Source organism: Globicephala melas, chromosome 6, assembly GCF_963455315.2.
Source record: "Globicephala melas chromosome 6, mGloMel1.2, whole genome shotgun sequence".
Lineage (NCBI taxonomy): Eukaryota > Metazoa > Chordata > Mammalia > Artiodactyla > Delphinidae > Globicephala > Globicephala melas.
This window is the reverse complement of record NC_083319.1, coordinates 80,457,237-80,476,504: the sequence shown is the minus strand read 5'-3', so window position 1 is coordinate 80,476,504 and position 19,268 is coordinate 80,457,237. Positions and strand designations below refer to the sequence as shown.

Here is a 19,268-nt window from a genome sequence, read left to right as displayed (position 1 = left end):
AGGGCTGAGATAAAGTGTCCAGTGAAGATCACTCCAGAGCTGAGGTGCAGACTTTGTTAGAGGGGATGCGCCTATGGCTCACTAGATAGGGAAGCTGCTGTGGTGCTGCACTGGTGGAAGTTGCCAGAAATCTACCTTATATGGTGTTGGGGAAAGCCATTCTTGGTGACGAGTCTCACAAGAGGCCGTCTACTACAAACCACTTTTCAGGGGGAGGTGCCAGGAGAAATTTCTGGCTGCTGGCCATCATACACTGAAGAAACCAGGTGCTGAAGCACAGGAACCAGACGCTGGAGAAGCTGCCTACAGCACAGAACCCTGCCCAACCCAAGCACTAGAAACAGGAAAGGAAACCCGTTCCTCCTGCAGTATCTCTCTGTTGCCCTCTACTGACAAAGCTTAATACCTGCCAGCTGGTAAAGGATAAGTATTTAAAGGTCCCAAATCCATTTCACAGAGCAGGCAAAAAGGATAAATTTGGAACTGAAAGTCAATAATCCATAACTGGCATACTAGGGAACCCACTCATTATTTCCAAAACTTGTCAATAAATGGAAGTAAGCAAGCATTTATCCTGCCTTTCCTATACAAACAGTGCTTCACCCAACATACCAAAAGTTATGACAAACAACAAAAGCAGTGCTCAGGTGGGAATTTATAGCTATATATACTTACATTAAAAAAGAAATCCAGGGGCTTCCCTGGTGGCGCAGTAGTTGAGAATCTGCCTGCTAACGCAGGGGACACGGGTTTGAGCCCTGGTCTGGGAGGATCCCACATGCCGCGGAGCAACTAGGCCCGTGAGCCACAACTACTGAGCCTGCGCATCTGGAGCCTGTGCTCCACAACAAGAGAAACTGTGATAGTGAGAGGCCCGCGCACCACGATGAAGAGTAACCCCCGCATGCCACAACTAGAGAAAGCCCTCGCACAGAAACGAAGACCCAACACAGCAAAAATAAATAAATAAATTAATAAACTCCTACCCGCAACATTTAAAAAAAAAAGAAATCCAAACAATGGAATATTATTCAGACCTAAACAGAAATGAGCTATCAAGCCATGAAAAACACAGGGAGGAAACTTAAATGCAAATACTAAGTGAAAGAAGCCAATGTGAAAAAGCTACATACTGTATGTTCCCAACTATCGTATATAACATTCTGGAAAAGGCAAAACTATGGAGACAGTAAAAAAAAAAAAAATCGTGGTTTCCAGGGATTAGAGGGAAGGAAGGGATGAATAGGCAGAGCACAGAGGATGTTTAGGGAAGTGAAACAACTCTGTATGATACAATACTATAATAGTGGGTTCACTGTCAAAACCAATAGAATGTACAACACCAAAAGTAAACTCTAATGTAAACCATGGACTTGGGTGATGACGAGTCAATGCAGGTTCATGAATGGTAACGAATGTCCCACTCTGGAGCAGGACGTCTCTAGTGGGGGAGGCTGTACATGTGTGGGGACAGGGTGTGTATGGGAACTCTCTGTACGTCCTGCTCAATGCTGTTGTGAACCTAAACTGCTCTAAAAATATTTGTTTTGGTTTTAATTTTTTGGCTGCTCCACTCGGCCTGCTGGATTTTGGTTCCCTGACCAGGGATCGAACCCACACCCCCTGAAGTGGAAGCGTGGAGTCTTAACCACTGGACCACCAGAAAAGTCCCCTTAAAAAGATTTATTAATAAAGAAGATAGATCTCAAATCAGTAGCCTAACCTTCTACCTTAAGGAACTAGAAAAAGAAGAGCAAACTAAACCAAAACAAGTAGAAGGAAAGAAATAATAAAAGTCAGAGCAGGAATTAATGAAATAAAAAATAGAAAAACAATAGGAAAAAATCAACAAAAACGAAGTTGATCCATTCACCAAAAACATCAAAGTTGATCAGCTTTTAGCTAGACTGACCAAGAAAAACAAAAAAAGAGAAAAATTCAAATCACTAAAATTAGAAATGAAAGAGGGGACATTACTCCCAACCTTATAAAAATAAAAAAGATCATAGGTAATACTATGAACAAAAGTGTATGCTAGCAAATCAGATCACCTAGATGAAATGGAAAAATTCCTAGAAATACACAAACTACCAAAACGGACTCGGAATTCCCTGGCGGTCCAGTGGTTAGGACTCTGTGCTTCCACTGTAGGAGGCCCAGGTTCAATCCCTGTTTGGCGAACTAAGATCCCACAAACCGTGTTGCGTGGCCAAAATAAATAAATAAATAAATAAAACGGACTCAAGAAGAAATAGAAAATCTGAATAGACCTATAACAAGTAGAGATTGAATTAGTAATTAAAAAAAAAAAAAAAAGCTTCCCACAAAGCCAGGCCCAGATGGCTTCACTGGTGAATTCTACCAAATGTTCAAAAAATTGACACCAATCCTTCGAAATTCTTCCAAAAAACAGAGGAGAAAGTAATACTTCCCAACTCATTCTCTGGATGAAAACTCTGCCTTAGGGCAATCATTGCCTATCTCTTCATTGCAGAAATTTATGGCAACAGTCAAACTGCCTGTCCATGAAAATAGGTTCGTACTGATCAGGCACCCTCGGACAGTGGTTCTTAACGTTAGCTACACATAAGAACTACCTGGGGAGGGCCTCCCTGGTGGCGCAGTGGTTGAGAGGCCGCCTGCCGATGCAGGGGACATGGGTTCATGCCCCAGTCTGGGAAGATCCCACATGCCACGGAGCGGCTGGGCCAGTGAGCCATGGCTGCTGAGCCTGCGCGTCCGGAGCCTGTGCTCCGCGATGGGAGAGACCACAACAGTGAGAGGCCTGCGTACCACAAAAAAAAAACAAACCCCTAACTCAAAGACCAAGCTGGAGTGGATCTGAGACTTGTCTCTCACTCCCTTGCTTGGCACCCTGCAATAAACCCTGACTTGGCTGCACACACCCGCTGTCAGTTTGCCTCTCTGTGCCATGGGCACACGAGCCCATTGATCGGTTACTGCTCCAGGGAGGGTAAACTGTATGAGGAGAGGCAGGGAATGACTGTATGGCAGATGCAGGAGAACTAGAACAGGACTCTTACTAGCAAGTGACAGGAACCCAATTCCAACTAGTTTAAGCAGAAAAGGGGGTTTGTTGGCAGAATTCTCAGTTCACAGAACTAAAGGAGGAGTTACAGAGACTTGGAGCACTCTGAGAATCTCAAAGATCAGAAGTCAGGGCTCAGTGCCATGAGGATTCTTTCATTCTGCCTCTTGGCTGCTCTCTCGACTCAATATCTCAAACTTCTCAGACTGATAAAGAGTAAAAAAAAAAAAAAAAAAAAAAAGGGAAAGCATTTCCCCTTAGAAAATTTGAGGGATGAACTTCAATAGGCACAAATCTGGTTACAAGCCCACTCCCATAGTGGAAAAGTAAAGGTAGGGCTACTCTAATTGGTATTTTTCCAATAATCACACATTTGGAATTGGGGAGGCAGTTCTCTAAATGAAAGAGAATGCTGTTCTGAAAAGACTAAGCAATAAACCATTACAGAGAGGCAGGGGCCAATAGGCAGCTTTTTAAGCCCTGCTGGAGATGTCAGGGAACCAGGACTTTATGCAAGAAGGGAAAGCAGGTCATTTCTTTGCAAAGGCTATGGGAAGGATGTCCAAGCCAAAGAGAGTTGAAAAGAGAAAAGGAGGGGCTGGATTTGAGAAACACAAAGGGGTTAAAAGCAGGGTTTAATGATTAATTGAATGTGTAGGATGAGGCAAAATGTAGGCATCAAGGACAACTCAAGAGCTTTCTGTTTTGCATGATGGAGGATAATGGTTCCATTAGCTGAGGCAGGGAAAACAGGAGGTTAGGTCTGGGGGAAAGATAATGGTTGTCTTGGCTATTTGAATGTGAAGTGTTTGTGGGCTTCTGGAACATCCAGATTACTCTTAGGCAACGAGTGGATATAAACAGGATTCTGAAACTCAGGGTCAAGACCAGGGATACAAGTATAGACTTAGAAGTCAGCAGTTAAAGCCATGAGAATAGCTGAGATTATTAAATATAAGTGAGCAGAGAAAGAAGTACTGTGGATAAAGGCTGGACTCCTGAGGAACACCAACATTACAGGGTTGGAGAGATGAGAATTTCAGAAAGGAATCTTGGAGGGAATAGTCAGAAGAATAGAAGAACCACGGGATACCATCACAAAAGCCAAGGGAAGAGAGACTGGCAGAATGACTGTTCCCTGGTATCCAGTGTACTAAAGTGGTCTAGCTGGAGCACTAAATATCACCCACTAAAACTGGCAATATATGGGTCACTGATTTAACACTGGCAAGACAAGAAATAAAGCAGGAACGTTGGTTGAGTGTGAAGCTCAGGGTAATGAGCTTAATTTGGATGTTAGATTTTAGGTAGTGGTGGGGCATTTAATTTGGAATACCCAGAACTGAAAAAAAGAATAAGGAAAGAGGTCTGGGCTAGTTACAGTTATTTTGAGGCATTAGTTCATAGGTAATAGTTAAAATCATGGGTGTGAGTTATCTCAAGGAAAGTATGAAGGGTAAGAAGTTATCCCAGATTGGAACTATAATGGAAGAAATATTAAAAGGGCTGAGTGAGAACTTGTAAGGAAGCCAAGGAAGGTTTCAAGAAGGTAATGATGAATAGTGTAATATTTGCTCCACTGGAAGTCTTCTTCAAGGGTGAGGTTAGTGGGGATGGGAGAGGGTTACATCCATGTCTCATCCTCACCTATAATTAGACAGTGAAGTTTTGAAGACAGGAGCTGTGATTGTTCTTGGTATCCCCTGGGTTGGTATAGAAACTCTACAGGGCTGGTGTTCAATAAATGTTTATTGATCTGCTGACACATGAAAGGCTGGTGCATGTGACACTGTGAGGCAGCCAGTGAGGCTGGCAGAGGGAGGATGGATCATTAAAGACCCTGAAATCTAGCAGGAATTTGGACTTGCTGTAGCACTCCAGGCACTTCCCAAGAAGGGAATAAAGCCCACTTTTTTTTTTTTTTTTGCCGAGCTGCGCAGCTTGCAGGACCTTAGTTCCCCGACCAGGGATTGAACCCGAGACCATGGCAGTGAAAGTGCCGAGTGCTAACCACTGGACTGCCAGAGAACTCCCAACCCCTGATTTTTAATTGTTAATAACCCCTCATATGAGACGTGGCAGTTAACAAAGTACTCAAGACAATCAATTATTCCTCACAAAAGCTTGTGAGAGAAGCATGATTTTACTAGTAAGGAAATAAAAATTTAGAGGTGTGAGTGGGCTACTTAGTAGTTATTAGATGCAGACCCAGGGCCCAAGCCTGGATTGCTCCTTGCTCTTTCCACTATACCACAATGCTGCCAGTTAAATTCGATTTCTGTAGTGGAGTTTTTAGGCTGAGTTGACATTAAAATTATATTAAATTTGGTTTCTGTAGTGGAAGTTTCAGGCTGAGGTAATACTATTAAAATTATATCCTTTTGAAAAATATTTATTGAGTATAAATAAATGTCCTATACATTAAATATCAAGAAATATTCATTATTGATTACAAGTCCACTGTAATACTGAATGAACCACAGAATCAAAATAGCCACCCATGATACAGTAGTGATAATTCCATTCCAATATTGGACACAGTAATGATTTACTCACAAGACACAACAAAACTCACCAAAAAAGGCCATCACTTTAACCAACCTATAATACCACAAGAGAAAATGGTTTTGAATCATAATATGGACAGTCCCACTAATCTTGTCTTTGTCATCAATTTATCAGGTCAATTTGAGATTGTGGAGATATGCTGTCATAGAACTTAAAGATTCCCATTTCCTTGGTTTTATCTCAAAATTATTATTAAGGAATGAAGTTATACATACCCAATGATAACTTTAAGTAAGTTAGTCTTTCATAAGAGAAAAGGAATAAAAATCTAGTATGAAGAAAGCTTCCTTCAAGCAATAAGTCTCTTAACGGAAAAAAAATGAAAGCAATGTAGTTAACTTTTCCTCCAAAGAAAGGAAAGAAACCTAAATCTGTTATGGCAAACTTGGAAAGATAAATATTTCCTAGTCCCAGAATATGTGTTTATTTTACATGATGTACTTGAATGATGCAAGTCTACGAAGCAGGGATCTGTGGCAATCCGAATTCATCCACCAAGACTCCATCCTGTGAAAAGGAAGAAATGTTTAGTGCCACTATTTTCCAACTGATAAAAAAAGAAAAAGATTACAAATGTTTAGTAGTCAAAACTCATTTCTAAGTGTTTAATCAATGAAAAAAATCCCACTGATGAGAACAAGCTGTTTTATGAAAGGTAAAGGGGGAAGTGATAAACCAGGAAAAGAAGTGGAAGAGATCAAAAGGGATGACTCCTTGCAGAGTAAGGGAAGAGTACAGAAAGAAAGAGAAACCTAAGAGTAAACCTAGAAAGGGGAAAAGGGGACTGGGAATGTCCAGGAGTGAAGGCAGAGGAGAGAGTGCTTGTCTCCAGATTCCCACTTTCACTCTGATCCCAAAGTGAACCAATACCTTTTGTAGCCTCATCAATCCTTTTATTTATTTATCTTTAAAAGTTTATTTATTTAATTTATTTAGTTTTGGCTGCATTGGGTCTTTGTTGCTGCATGCAGGCTTTTCTCTAGTTGCGGAGAGCGGGGGCTACTCTTCGTTGCGGTGCGTGGGCTTCTCATTGTAGTGGCTTTTCTTGTTATGGAGCATGGGCTCTAGGCACACGGGCTTCAGTAGTTGTGGCTCGTGGGCTCCAGAGCACAGGCTCAGTAGTTGTGGCGCACGGGCTTAGCTGTTCCGCAGCATGTGGGATCTTCCCGGACCAGGGCTCAAACCTGTGTCCCCTGCATTGGCAGGCAGATTCCTAACCACTGTACCACCAGGGAAGCCCGCCTCATCAATCCTTGAAAGAGCGGTGCCCTGGGACAGGCAGTCACTTCCATATCACACTTTACTACAAACTTATAGGCACTGACACCACTATCAATTCAGAAACCATACCTCAACAGCACATTCAAGTCAGGAATCTGTGACCTTCTAAAAGTGGAAATAACACACATCCCTCAGGGACCTGTTACCAAGGATGTGAAAAGATGGGCTATGGTAGTGTTAATAAAAATGATTTTAGGTATGCTGAGAAAAAGCAACCTATGCACCTGGTGCCTTGAAGTGGTGAGGGTGGCCTGTGTAGTAGAGAAAGGTAAGACGACCCCAGGCTCAAGTAAGCGGGGGGGAGGGGTAAGGTAGGGGAACACACACATTCGTCAAAACCATTTATAAGGGGGACTTCCCTGGTGGCACGGTGGTTAGGACTCCTCAGTCCCAATGCAAGGGGCTTAGGTTTGATCCCTGGTCTGGGAACTAGATCCCACATGCATGCTGCAACTAAGAGTTTGCATGCCACAACTAAGGAGCTGGCGAGCCGCAACTAAGGAGCCCACTTGTTGTAACCAAGACCCAATGCAACCAAATAAATAAATATTAAAAAAAAAATTCAGTTATAAGGGACCTGAGAAATTACCTACTTTCCCACCTTTTTGTTCCCCACATTGCACAGGTAGGAAAAACATGAGGTTCAGAAAGAAGATATGAACTTCTAATTTGCTCAAAGTCACACAGTGAATAAAGGCAGAGCTGAGACTGGCTCCCACTCTAGGATTCTGTCAACTATACTGTGCACCTCGATGTGCACGTTGGGAGTAGGTAAACACCAGGACTGTAAATGGCCAGTGGCAATAGAAAAAATGACATGTGATACCAGAATCTCAGATGGGGTAAACAGGATTTTATAAGCAGCAAAATTGTATCTATTTATAATGACAAGCATGTAGATTTGAACAGGGCTTTAAGTTCGCAAAGTCCTTTTACATACAAGATCTAATTTGATCTACATAACAATTATGTGAGATAGTTACAGTTATCTGCATTTTATAGATGCAAGGAACAGAAAAGTTCAAAACAGCTAAGTGATTTGCCAAGGTCTCACAGTTAGTGGTGTCAATCTCAGGCTTACACCCATATATCCTGATTCTTTTTCCTTGTTGAAGTAGAATCTTTCTACATTGTTTTATACTTAAATTATGAATCCCTAGTTCAAAAAAAAAATCCACCCTATTATTGATCATCGTGTCTGGAGTGGACCTTTATTTTATGCTGCCACCCCGCATGGTTCATGCATATGTTGCTGCTGCTTTCCCAGGAAATGTCTAAAACCCAATAGCACCCAGTCCAAGCTCACAAAAGTGATTATGTATACTATACAAATTGTCATTGAATAAAACCATCCCTGGGCCTCAGTGACACTATTTATGTAGCCTATCCACAATCCAATGTGGGAAAACTGAGCTTTCAAGGGTTCCCAAAATAATGACAGTCTTTCCTTGTTCTTACTTAAGAATACCTTTTAGATTCCCAGACCATTTTGCATAGAAAATAAAACAGAAAAAGCTTTCACCTTATTCTTTGTGTCAGTGGGAACACCTTCTGGAATTGCAGGTGCAGATGCTGCTTCATCCAAATAAGAACTGTCTTCATCAGCTAGAAGCTCATCGCCCAGTGCATCCAACTCTGAGATTGAAATAGTCAATATTTCAATAAAATGTAAGCAAGAAAACTGGCAGCTAATGTTAAGAAAGTTGGCCAAATTATTTGCAATAAGATGAAAACTTAAGAAACAAAGAGAAAGGATTATTAATTTCTATTTTCAAAATAAAAGATGGCCATTGTAAGAAATTTTCAAGGGAACTGGTGTGGTAAAAATCCATGAAAAATTAAAATAAAACAAACAAACAAAACCATTCCCCACAGGTTTATAAGGCCCAGTCTTCATGAGAAGACTCTATAGTTATCGGTTGGCCAATTCAAATTAGAAAATCCTGATGATAACAAATGTAAAAAATCCTCTCCCATTTATTGATGAACTTGAAAGCAGGCAGTGAAAGGAGGCATGAGATTGTTGTATAGTGAGTGACCATTGCACGAGATCAGGCTTTAAAAATAAGTCTATGGCAAAGTGAGTTGGAAGTGACCGGGGAAATGGCAACAGCAGGTAGAGACTCATCAGAGGAAACTTAAGATGATAAATAAGAAAACAAAGAAATAAACAGGGGAAAAAAGGTTCTAGGCAAAACAGAACATGGAGAGAAAGAAGTAGTAATGGGACAGGGGAATCATGCAACAGAAAATCCAGCGTGGGGTGGTCCTGCCATCTACCCAGTTGCTCATGCTAGAAATTGACAAACACCTCTGACACCTCCCTCTCTCTCCACACCCAATCAATCATTAGGTCTTGTCCATTCAACCTCCTAAAATTTCTTCAATATGTCCACTTATCTCTGTTTTTGCTACCACCACCATAGTCTCAGCCACCACAATTTCTTAAATGGACTACAGGAATAGTTTCTAAACAACTCTCTGTGAGGCCACTTAACAACCCCTTCCATTTTGTCTTGCTACCCTCTGCTCATCCTTCAGGTGCAATGCCTGTCACTGACTCCCAAATAGGTTAGATTCACTGGCTATGTGCTCCTATGGTACCCTATACTTCTCCTTCCCAACAGTTTGTGCTCTTATAATTAATGAATTACTTGAAACAAGCAGTTTCTTACCCCTGCTAGAGGAGAAGCTTCATAAATGCAGGGATTGTGTTTGTTTTCTTCAAGGCTGAATCCCCAGCATCTAATACAGTGCCTGGCATATAGCAGATGCACACTAAGTATTTGCCAACTACTGTTTCTTGATCTGCTTCACTGTTCTGAGGGAGAGGACTCCAGCAGGAAAATAAAGAGAAAAAAAATCAAAAGGAAAATGGCAGGGAATGGCAGTGTTTGGATACCAAGCACCAGGTCAGCAGAGGACTTTGCCTAGACATTCCTTCAGAGCTTGTCCATCCCAGAGTTGGTGGGGTATGCAAATCTGATATGGCTGCCTCTCAAGCTCTTTGCCCAGAGACTATACCATAAACTCTCAGGGAACTATTGCAGAAATTTTCTCTAACATTTGGGAGAAAAGGTCCCAGGCAGTCGCTCCTCTCAGATGCTAAAACTACATATACAGTGCTTTTCCTGTAACTTACCTGCTTCTAGGTCATCTTCATCTAATTCTGGGGTGCCGTAACTACGACTCAGTGCTTCTTGGATTTCATTTGCATCTTCCATCATATCCTCTAGCTGGTCTTGTAGATCCTACAAAAATATATGACAGGATTTTTATTCATTTCTTACCATTTTTCTCTAACTACCACCTGTCCCTATTCTCTCTCCTGAATCTCAGAAACGAGCAATGGCCCACATAATCTTCCTATTTTGGGTGGTAAAATGTAAACTTCAAAATAAAGAATAGAATTGGTAATCTTGCATTTGAATTTAAGGTGCTTCACGGAAATCCAAACTTCTACTGTAAGAATACATGCCCAATCAGCTCTCTCATTACAGAAAGTTTCCTTGAAACATCAAATCAAGCAACAGTTACACTATCAAAATTTTTCTAGTTAATAGAGAAGAGGTAATTGAGACAAGCAAATTACTCTTCTTGAGTCAGCCAAAAACTGACTACGCTGTACAGGGAAAGGAAGCAGTAGCGGAAACAACTGGGTAGTACAAAAGAGTTGTTCTGGGCCCACCCCGGATGGGGAAACAGAAATGTAATCAGGATAGGCTTGATACCTGAGACCAGGCTGGTGAAAAAAACTGATTGAGGGCATAAATCTTCTGGGAATTATCTATTTGTACTTAACTGGGAGACTATTACAAGGCCAGAAAGAATGTAAAACCAAGCTGAGAAGTACTATAGCATAATAAAGGGCAGTTAGTATAATGGTTAGAAGAGCAGACTCTGGAGTCAGACATATCTAAGCTAAAATCTGGCCATTACTCAATGAAAAGTAATGTCTCTTAGCCTTTATTTCCTCATCTGTAAGATGGGATTATTAATAGTCATTCTTCATAGGGTTATAGTAAGGATTTATTGCAATAATATATGTCATAATATGTGTCAAACACTAAGCACTTAATACTATATATCTTCTACTCTGTTAAGGATGTACAAAACAATATGTTTTTCATATACTGAAAATTCCACATAGAGGGGAATGGACTAGTGTTGATAATACAGAGGGTCCAAATTAGCACCACTTATCCTTCAGGATTTCTAGAGCAATGCAAAACACTTAAAAACTCCTTCCTGGCCCCCAGATTAGGTTTGTTTTTCCATATAAAGGATATAAAATAAAGTGGAGAAAAACATTTCTTTAAAAAGAAAATGCTTTGCTTTTCTGCATTTCCAAGGGCCAAACTATTGTACATATGTAACAGTCTGCTATACAGAGAAGCACTGGCTGAAACAATACTTAAAATAGAGTGAAAATAACATAAACTAATCAAGTTGAACTTATATTATGCTTTTACATGTCAAGACAAGTCTGCCAAAATCATTTATGGATAGGATTCCTAGCAATAGACTCCAGGATAGACACAGAAAAGAAAAAAATCATCACAAAGAATTAGCATGTTCAGTTCTGGAAAAACAAACAAAATCAATACAAAACAAATATAAGCATTACACTTGATGTGCAGAAACTGGGAAACAAAAAAGACAGAAACAGGGGAACATACATACATAGAGGCAAATTTTCTGAATGAGTACTATAAAACAGTGAAAATGTTTTACAAGTAAAGGATTTTAGGAAAACAAATGGAATTCAAAATACCTAGACCAGCCAAAGACACATACCCATACACATCAAAAAAGTTACAACGAAAGGGGCTTTCCACCTGTCATGCAAGCAAATCTATGAGGTGACAGGAGAAGGATAATTAGATGTGGAGAGAGCCAGACAACCATAGGTCAAAGACGAAGAAACATACAAAAAACCGCAAAGATCAAAATTTCTATTTTGTTCATTAAATAGCACTAATTAAAACACAAGGAACCCGAAAAGCAGAAAATAAAATTCAGTTTCATTTTATTTTATTATCAAATAATAATATACAAATAAGACACGCATAGTCAGAACATTTTTCTCAGTGAAATCTCCTGGAAGATATCACTAAGCCTAAATTCTTGTAAGCAGAGACTGGTGTGGAGGATTAGAAAGAGGGTCCTGAGAAGTATAAGGAGGGGTGCTGGAAAAGAGCAAGATGGGAGGAATGCCTTCACTTACTAAAGACCAGAACTACCCTACCAGAGAATACGTCTGCAGAAGCCGTAAAGTGCTAGGAACATAGTAAATATTCCACCAACAAATAATCCTCCAATTGGGCAGAACTGTTTTATCTCCATGAATGGCCTCTAGTTCATTTGTTCATCAATCATTAGATACTTTCTAAGCACCAACTATGGACAGGCATTGTTTGGGGCACTGGGGATACAACAGTGAACAAAACTGAGTCCATGCCCTCTTAGAAAGAGACATTCTACTCCGGGGGTTAGAACTATCACATACACAGAAAGGAAGGCTTTTCCTCAGGCCAGTCACTACTCCTTCTGCTAACCCTGTTTGCCATCTGCGCTGTTCAACTGAGAGAGGCAAGAGGAGCCAAACTCTTAGGGCTCAGTGCCCCAGCCAAAACATGATCTCAAAAAGAAATGCTAATTTTAAGGACCTAATGACATTATTATTAAAAATTTAGGGACTTCCATGGTGGGCCAGTGGGTAAGACTCTGTGCTCCCAGTGCAGGGGGCCACGGTTCGATCCCTGGTCAGGGAACTAGATCCCATCTGCCGCAACTAAGAGTCCGCATGCTGCAACTAAGAGTTCGCATGCACAACTAAGAAGCCCGTATGCAACAACTAAGAAGCCCGAATGCCACAGTGAAGATCCCGCGTGCCGCAACTAAGACCCAGTGCAGCCAAAAAAAAAAAAAAAAAATCTAAAGAAATGGGGGTAGGGGATCAAGAGGCACAAACTACTACGTATAAAATACATAAGCTACAAGGATATATTGTACAACAAGGAATACAGTCAATATTTTATAATAATTATAAATGGAATATAACCTTTAAAAAAAAGATGACTCAAGTTCTGGGGATCTAAAGTACATCATGGTGGCTATATTTAACAATATTTGCAAGTTGCTAGGAAAGTAAACCTTAAATATTCTCACCACAAAAAAATAGTAATTATGTGAGGTTATGAAGGTGTTAACTAACTTTATAGTGGTAACCACTTCACTATATATATATGTATGAAATCATCATGTTGTATACCTTAAACTTACACAATGTTATATGTCAAGTGTATCTCAATAAAACTGGGGGAAAAAAATATAAAGAGAATTACTAGAAGAGGGAACCAATTCTACACCAGGAACTGTGCTAAGCACTTTATGTATATGTCCTCATTTTACACTCGGGACAATCCTGGGAGATGAGCAGCAACATCACTACTTTACAATTGAGGCAACTGACTAAAAGTCATTAAGTGAGTTAGAAGTAAAAGGAAACTGGGTGCTTATTCACTGGGTGCTTATTATGTGCCAGGCATTGTGCGTTTAGATACACCAGCTCATTTATTTCATTCTAATTATAATTGTATGTGGTATTAGGATCCTTAGGTTAACAATGAGGAAAGTGAGACCTTTGGAACCCTTTCCCAAAGTTACTCTACTAGTAAATGGCAGAACCCAAGATTCAATCTCTCTCCTGTGCTCTTCCCATCACATACACAATCATTTTGATTCTTTCAGAAACAAGTGTATATTCTTGGAGAATCCAGTACACATCTCACCTCAATCTGGTCGATTTTCACTTGCTTGTATGCTTTCTTCATTTCCTTTACACCCAGTTTCATAGCATCAACCTAAAAAAAGGAAACACCATGTCTTAAGAAGCCGTGTTGGTTAAACTGTCTTTTAAAAACCATGGGAAAAGAGCACAGAGTACAAAAATAAAATAAAATAAAACAAAAATAAAATAAGGGCTTCCCTCGTGGCGCAGTGGTTGAGAATCTGCCTGCTAATGCAGGGGACACGGGTTCGAGCCCTGGTCTGGGAAGATCCCACATGCCGCGGAGCAACTGGGCCCGTGAGCCACAACTACCGAGCCTGCGCGTCTGGAGCCTGTGCTCCGCAACAAGAGAGGCCGCGACAGTGAGAGGCCCGCGCACCGCGATGAAGAGTGGCCCTCGCTCACCGCAACTGGAGAAAGCCCTTGCACAGAAACGAGGACCCAACACAGCCAAAAATAAATAAATAAATAAATAAAATTAAAAAAAAATAAAATAAAATAAAACCATGGCAAAGGTGTTTTGGGAGTACCGTGGTCTTGGTGTCCTTCAATGACTGGATGGTGTAATTGGCTTGTTCCATATTAAATGACTGTTGGGCAAGATTGTCCCGCTGCTGCTCATACCTTTTTAGAGTCAATTGAGAAGGATAAATGTGAGCCAGATAGAAATCCTCATGAAGAAAGTATCTCTAACACAAAATAAGAGAATTTTCTTAAAAACAATAACAACAAATGTGAAAAAATTAAATATACAGAAAAATTGGGAAAAACAATTTAATCAATCTAACACAAACATCATTTGATGTCCCTCCAGTCTTTTTCCTTTGTATATATTTTAGTTACAACACTATTTTCCACTTAACATTATTATTATTACTGCTGCTTTCTACGTTGCTAAGAAGTCTTAATACATGTTTTTATAACGTTTTAGATCATTTCCTATGCTAAATTCCCAGAAATGGAATTCTTGAAGGAAAAGGCAAAACTGTTTTTAAGGCTCTTCATACATATAGTGAAACTGTTTTTCCAGTAGACTGAACTCCTTGAGGACAGGTATGTTATTTTATTAATCTCGTATCCACAAATAGGCAATCTATCCAACCTAATATAATGCCTGACACTCCATGTTTTTTTAAAATAAAGCTTTATATCAACTTATAATACTGCCTCAAAGACTTATATTCCTATAGCCCTTATACAATATTTCGAAACCATCTAACCATCCAACCAGAAGAAAAATGGTCAACGATGCAGGCAAATGGTGGTGGAACATTATTACCCCGTTAAAAAGTATGTTTGCAAAGAATATTTAGAAGGACAAAAATACTCATGATATAACATTAAGTGGAAAAGGATAACCTATATACATGCCATTTATTATCTTCTAAAAATTATATGCACACATACCATGTATGCACAAGCAGAGAAAGAAACTGTAAAAATAGCATTTTAAAGGTGGTTATTTCTGCTAGTAGGAATCTAGGTAGATTTCCTTTTCTTCTACTCATGTTTATGTACTTGCCAAGTTTCTACAATGAATAATATCCTTTTATTAAAAAAAAAAGTTACCTAAAAATTGCAGTGCTACCAATTAGAGAGGTAACAATTTTATCACACTCTCTCACCACTCTAGGCATCATAATTTATTTTTCCAATTCTGTCTAATCTAAAAGGAGTAAGATGGTGTCTGATGTCTTATAAAAAGTTAGTTTATAAATAGGAATAGAGATATCAACAATTTTTCTGGTTCTTTATTAGCTGATTACATCTGACCTCTATAAACCCTGCAGAGGCTCTCAACAGCTCACAAGGGTAAGTACCAAAGATACTCTTGGGCTTCTGCTCAAACACTGGGACACAGTCACCTAAAACAAATTAAGGACCGTTAAATCTTCTGATGGGAGGGAACAAATATTCAAGATTCCCAATTTTACAGACAAACAAAAATTTAAAAGGCACACTCTAATTAAATAAATGGGAGAATCAAACTCTATAGATCTGGGCAGTCCAATACAGAAGCCACTAGCCACACATGGCTACTTAAATTGTTAAAATTAAATAAAATTAAAACTTGAGTTCCTTAGTCACATTAGCTACATTTCAAGTGCTCAATAGCCACACATGGCTAATAGCTACTGTACTGAAGAGCAGAGATACAAAACACCTCCCATCAAAGCAAAAAGTTCTATTTAAATGGACAGTGCTGCAACAGATGTTGCTGAACATGCAGGGGGAGAAAAACCCAGCTAACTGTATGTGTAAATGAAATTTGCAATTAACTCAAGAATACTTATAAAGTGGTATGAAAATCTAAAGGAATGGAAGACCATTTCCCTTTTGGTTAAACCTGCTAGAGGAAAGGAGGTTATGCTTATAACTTACATCCGCTTTTGCTTTAAAACCCGCAAGGCTTTCTGCTTGACCATATTCTAGGGAGAAAAACAGATTTTAATGAAAAGAAGTAGAAAATATACATACGGTAAAAAAAAAAAATCTCCCATATCCCCACATACCTCTACTTCCTCTCATCTTCAAAGTAGTAGACACAGTGACTCCTGGATTGTTCACCTCCCAAGCAGGCTTTAAGCCCCAGCTTGTCTCAGTCTTGGCATCCCACATCTCAGTGTACTGAAGTACATTTCCTTTTCCTAGTGCATATTATCTCTACTCCCAGCCCCAAGAGGGCCGATTTTGTATATCTAGGTGCCTTAGGGAGATTCCCAATTTGGACAGTCTGCTATCCACTCAAACTCAGCATGCTCAAACTCCTCAGCCTGCTCTTACCTTGGAAATGACTAATAATGGCCCCGCCAGTCTCTCACTTCTCTAGGTTGAAAACTGTTACACCAACCTTACCTTTCCTCTCTCTATTGTGTCTTCATGCACTGCTATCTTAGATTTTCAGAACTCACTTTTTTTTTTTTTTTTGCGGTACGCGGGCCTGTCACTGCTGTGGCCTCTCCCGTTGCGGAGCACAGGCTCCAGGCGCGCAGGCTCAGCAGCCATGGCTCACGGGCCCAGCCGCTCTGCGGCATGTGGGATCCTCCCGGACCGGGTCACGAACCCGTGTCCCCTGCATCTGCAGGCGGACTCTCAACCACTGTGCCACCAGGGAAGCCCCAGAACTCACTTTTAAATTGATTCCTCTCATGTCATTCTCATGACTACCACCATGGTTTAGGCTTTCATCTCAAGTCTAGGTGGGCATTTCTGCCTCTGTTCGCTCTTCATGCCAAGCCATCTAACTAAGATGGCAGAGAAAATCCTCCTGTCACTTCCATTTCTATACTGTTTCATAAATCATTTTATTTGTCTCCTCCAATGAAGAAGGAAAAGCAGGTATTACTACTTCACAGATGATAATAATACCTAACATTTACTGAATGTGTCTATGTACTAGACACAGTGCTATGTAGGTCACATGAATTACCTCATTTAATCTCACACTTTAAAGTAGATATCATCCCCATTTTATAAATGGGCAAACTGAGGTTCAGTGATGCTAAGTAACTTGCTCTAGCTTGAATGTCTAATAAGTTACAGGGATGGGAAAAAAGAAGACAGTTCTACATTCACAGTCCATGCACTTAAATATACAACTCTATGTTTCTACCTAACAGAAGAGAAAAATAAAAAATTAACTGACTTTATAAAGGTCACAGCTAGTAGGTAGTGATGATATTATTAATAGAACACTGGTACTTTTTTCCCAATATGCCACTCCTTAACCAGTCTATTATACTTACCTAACCTGACTAGCCTGGCAACTCATTATTCCTGAGCAGGCCCAGCTCTCCAGGTAGAATATAGCACCTTCTCAGTAGAATATGCTAATTCCCATGTACATTCTTCTGGACATGTAACCAGCATCTTCTCACCACCAGGTCAAATCCTAGCCTTCCTCTCATATATGGCTGCAAACTCTCCCCCCTGAAGGATACACCTTCACGTATGTTTTCTTATTAGACTGTGAGCATCTCTTCTGTATCTCTCACCAGCCCTTACCACCAGGCCCTACTTCCACAGGTGCTCAAGTTAGGTTGTCACAGTACCTTATTCAGGTGCTGCCTACCTTACCTTTGCAGGACCCTCTCTCATCTTCTTGATCTGATCCTTATACTTCACCAGTTCAGCATCCAGCCGAGAAATCTTCTTGTCAATAGATTCTGCCCTGCTGTCCACCTTGAGGGGAAAAACATCAAAGGCAGTAGTAGTTATTGCAATACATTTACATGAAAAGTGGCAGGAGAGGAATGAATATAGAGGAAGAAAGGACAAATAAAGAAGAGGGACTTCCCTGGTGGCGCAGTGGTTAAGATTCTGCCTGACAATACAGGGATCACTGGTTCAATCCCTGGTCTGGGAAGATCCCACATGCCGCGGAGCAACTAAGCCCATGCGCCACAACTACTGAGCCTGCATGCCACAACTGCTGAAGCCCGTGCACCTAGAGCCAGTGCTCTACAACAAGAGAAGCCACCGAAATGAGAAGCCTGCGCATGGCAATGAAGAGTAGTCCCCGCTCGCTGCAACTAGAGAAAGCCCACGTGCAGCAACGAAGACCCAATGCAGCCCAAAATAAATACATAAAATTAATTAATTTTTTTAAAAAAAGAAGAGCATATGGTGAAAGGTGGAAAACAGTGATTCCTAACTGTTGGTGGTGGGGAGATTCTCAGCCAGAAACACTGGAGAGCTTTTATAAACTATACTCCACCCCCTAAATTCTAATATTCCAGGGTCGCTCTCAAGTGTGCTTGAGCAGAAAAAGAATTTGAGAATCACTGGGTTTAGTTGAGATTCCCCTAGAATCAGAGGCTTGTCAGGCTGAGGGCTCAAGCAGGAGGTGTGTGAAATGGGTTAGTGCCCAGTGGACCCCGGCTAGGGCTTAGATCTAATGCTATTCGCTTGGATAGAAAGTGGTGGCTTAATGTCAGGGGTCAGAGTTCTGAATTTTTGTTACTGAGATCCAGGATTGGGGTACAGATATGTTGAACTAGAATATCAAGCCGAGGGTCCTGACGTGAGAGAGGGATGAGGGAAGAGGGAAGAGGAGGGAGAAGAGGGAAGAGGAGGAGAGAGGGAAGAGGAGTTAGGGGTCAGGCTGGACGAGGTGGGAAAGCTGTGTGGGCCTATGGCTGGTAGGAGTGAGGAGGTAAGGAAACAGCGAGTGGACGCGGCACGGGCACCAGAAGGGGTGGGGCGCAAGAAGGGCGAGACAGTGATGGGTTAGGGGTCCCTGGTTTGTGGAGTCAGCAATGACTTGGGTAACAGGAAAGAAAGTGGGGTGGAGAGAGCTGAGATGCAATAGGTCCGGGACCCAGGAGTAGGCGCCGAAGCCGGGGGTGGGTGGGGTTGGGGGTGTCAGGGTCCCTGAGCCTAGTTATGCGTGTCTAAGTGCCCACCGTGCCAATGCAGTCAGTCAAGCTGGGAGGCGGAGCCTTGGGTTTCGCTTTCCCGAAGAATCGGTTCATCTTGAGCGGCCGCGAAGACAACCCAAACACTGGAGCAAAACCAGAAACGGAAGCAGAATCACCTCCGCCTCCGCCTTGACTTCCGGCCCTCCATGCGCAAGCG

At 41.0% G+C, this 19,268-nt stretch overlaps 1 protein-coding gene across 1 annotated transcript; it reads right to left on the bottom strand.

Moving 5' to 3' along the window:
- Positions 1–5,428: 5,428 nt before the first annotated feature.
- Positions 5,429–19,253, bottom strand: CHMP5 (charged multivesicular body protein 5). Its single transcript, XM_030832686.2, has 8 exons — positions 19,097–19,253; positions 17,769–17,873; positions 16,074–16,120; positions 14,222–14,315; positions 13,693–13,764; positions 10,041–10,149; positions 8,421–8,533; positions 5,429–6,124 (listed from the first exon to the last, which is right to left on the bottom strand). The coding sequence occupies exons 1-8, from the start codon at positions 19,163–19,165 to the stop codon at positions 6,074–6,076; spliced, it is 660 nt and encodes a 219-aa protein (XP_030688546.1). The 5' UTR covers positions 19,166–19,253; the 3' UTR covers positions 5,429–6,073.
- Positions 19,254–19,268: the final 15 nt, after the last annotated feature.

What these genes read in the sequence shown, in the direction of transcription:
- CHMP5 (XM_030832686.2), bottom strand. Translation starts at nt 19,165, where the DNA reads ATGAACCGATTCTTCGGGAAAGCGAAACCCAAGGCTCCGCCTCCCAGC. An exon ending in TGAAGGACACCAAGACCACG is followed by an intron (nt 13,765 to 14,221) that starts GTACTCCCAAAA and finishes TCCTTTTTTTAG; the next exon opens with GTTGATGCTATGAAACTGGG. An exon ending in CCACTGACACAAAGAATAAG is followed by an intron (nt 6,125 to 8,420) that starts GTGAAAGCTTTT and finishes TCCTTTTCACAG; the next exon opens with GATGGAGTCTTGGTGGATGA.